The 2,074-nt window shown below is 40.7% G+C and overlaps 1 protein-coding gene across 1 annotated transcript; it reads right to left on the bottom strand.

Moving 5' to 3' along the window:
* Window positions 1-314: 314 nt before the first annotated feature.
* On the bottom strand, window positions 315-1,256 carry LOC141072479 (olfactory receptor 52K2-like). The gene has a single exon (XM_073559753.1). The coding sequence runs from the start codon at window positions 1,254-1,256 to the stop codon at window positions 315-317; it is 942 nt and encodes a 313-aa protein (XP_073415854.1).
* Between the last annotated feature and the right edge of the window lie 818 nt (window positions 1,257-2,074).

The raw sequence follows: 2,074 nt of genomic DNA, 5'->3' as shown, positions 1-2,074 counted from the left end.
TACATTTTCTTATAAGGTGGGTTACAAAAAGACAATAATTACTCACACGTTTGTTACCTCTGGAACCATGAAAACTTACTCCATCAATCTAAACATCGATGACAAAACTTAAAGTGAAAAAGTGTTTTTTTAGTTTTCATCAAAATATGAATTAGTCACTGAAATATATGTAATTATATGAAAATGGCACCAAAAGCAGAAAATCTAGTCCCACAAAACCAAGGCCTTATATGAGCAAGGTGAAAGAGAGTTTTGCAAAGTTTTAATCTTCAACAGGCAAAAAGATAAACAATCCCAGACTATCTGATAAAATACTAAGAGGTAACATGAGTGAACAGATGGAAAGCTGCAGTGCGGATCTCCTGGGTCTTCACACCATAGATGATGGGGTTTAAGATCGACGGGGTCAGGAAGTAGAAGTTGGACAGGATCACATGGATGTATGGAGCTATATGTCCTATTCTATAGGTCATAATGGAAAACAGTACCAAGGTGTAGAGTATGACAATGATGGAAATATGGGATGAACATGTTCCAAATGCTTTATTCTTGGCGTTCCTGGTGGAAAGTCTCAAAACCGCCCTCAGTATCAAAGCATAGGATACGACAATGCATGATGTGTCAAATATAAAGACCATCAAGACCATGGTCAAGCCATAGGCACTGTTGATGGTGGTGTCGCCACAAGCCAACTTCACAACCGCCATGTGGTCACAGAAAGAGTGAGGAATTTGGTGGCTCTTGCAGTATGGGAGTCTGCTGGCCATCCAAGAACATGGGATCACTATGATGGTGCCTCGTACCACCAGGGCTAGAACTATCTTCACTATTAATGTGTTGGTTAACGTACTTACATAATGAAGAGGATTACAGATAGCGATGTATCTATCAAAGGCCATGGCCAGGAGGATTCCGGACTCTATGGTAGCAAAGCAATGGATGAAGAACATCTGGGTAAAGCAGGAGATAAAGGTGATCTCACTGTCATTCAGCCAGAAGATGAAGAACATTTTGAGAAGAATAGTATGTGACAGGATTATGTCCGTGAGGAACAAGCTAGAGAGGAAGTAATACATGGGGCTGTGGAGCCGCGACTCCATCGTGATGAGGAGCAGCATCAGGAGGTTCCCCCATAGAGACAAAATGTACATGACAAAGAGGGGGATGGAAATCAGCACATGAGAAGACTCGAAGCCCGGGATCCCCTGCAGGATAAAAACACGTGTGTAAGTGCTGGACATGTTGATGGACGCCATGATTCAGTCACAGGATGGCAATCATCTGAGTAGACAGCAGGAGGAAGAGCTCATTATAATATATCATGTAAAAATTATTTTTTCCTCATCTAACAAGCTTTTCTTATTAACTTTCAGAGCCCAATATTGTACCATCGACACAGGGACGTGAGGCGAAGAATGAGAATTTATAGGGTTAATATAAAGTTCTCCAGACAGGACAGCCATTACTCTGAGGTCTCCTCCGACAGCTGAGAGGATGAGAAGTAATGGACATTATTTTACTGTCTACACACACAAAGGGGGACATTAGCGTATTATTAGTGGGGTATATTACATGTGTGAGGTAACAATCCTCAGTATGTGAGGTAGGAGACATTACACTAATATCCCTGGATGTGAGGTAATAATCCCGTATATGTGAGATAATGATCCCCTATGTATAAGATAATAATTCCCTATAAATGCGGCAGAAGGCATGGCAGTACCTGGTACAGTGGGTACGGAAAGTATTCAGACCCCTTTACATTTTTCTCTTTGTTTCATTGCAGCCATTTGGTAAATTCAGAAAAGTTCATTTTTTTCTCATTAATGTTCACTCTGCACCCCATCTTGTAAGAAAAAAACAGAAATATAGAAATTTTTGTAAACTTATTAAAAAAGTAAAACTGAAATCTCACATGGTCATAAGTATTCAGCCCCTTTGCTCAGACACTCATATGTAAGTCCCATGCTGTCCATTTCCTTGTGATCCTCCTTGAGATGGTTCTTCTCCTTCATTGGACTCCAGCTGTGTGTAATTACACTGACAGGACTTGATTTGTAAAGGCGCACACCTG

This window comes from Dendrobates tinctorius, unplaced genomic scaffold, assembly GCF_039654945.1.
Source record: "Dendrobates tinctorius isolate UK_male_01 unplaced genomic scaffold, ASM3965494v1 ptg000273l, whole genome shotgun sequence".
In the NCBI taxonomy this organism is placed as follows: Eukaryota; Metazoa; Chordata; class Amphibia; order Anura; family Dendrobatidae; genus Dendrobates; species Dendrobates tinctorius.
This window is presented reverse-complemented; position numbering and strand designations above follow the sequence as displayed.

What these genes read in the sequence shown, in the direction of transcription:
- LOC141072479 (XM_073559753.1), bottom strand. Translation starts at nt 1,256, where the DNA reads ATGGCGTCCATCAACATGTCCAGCACTTACACACGTGTTTTTATCCTG.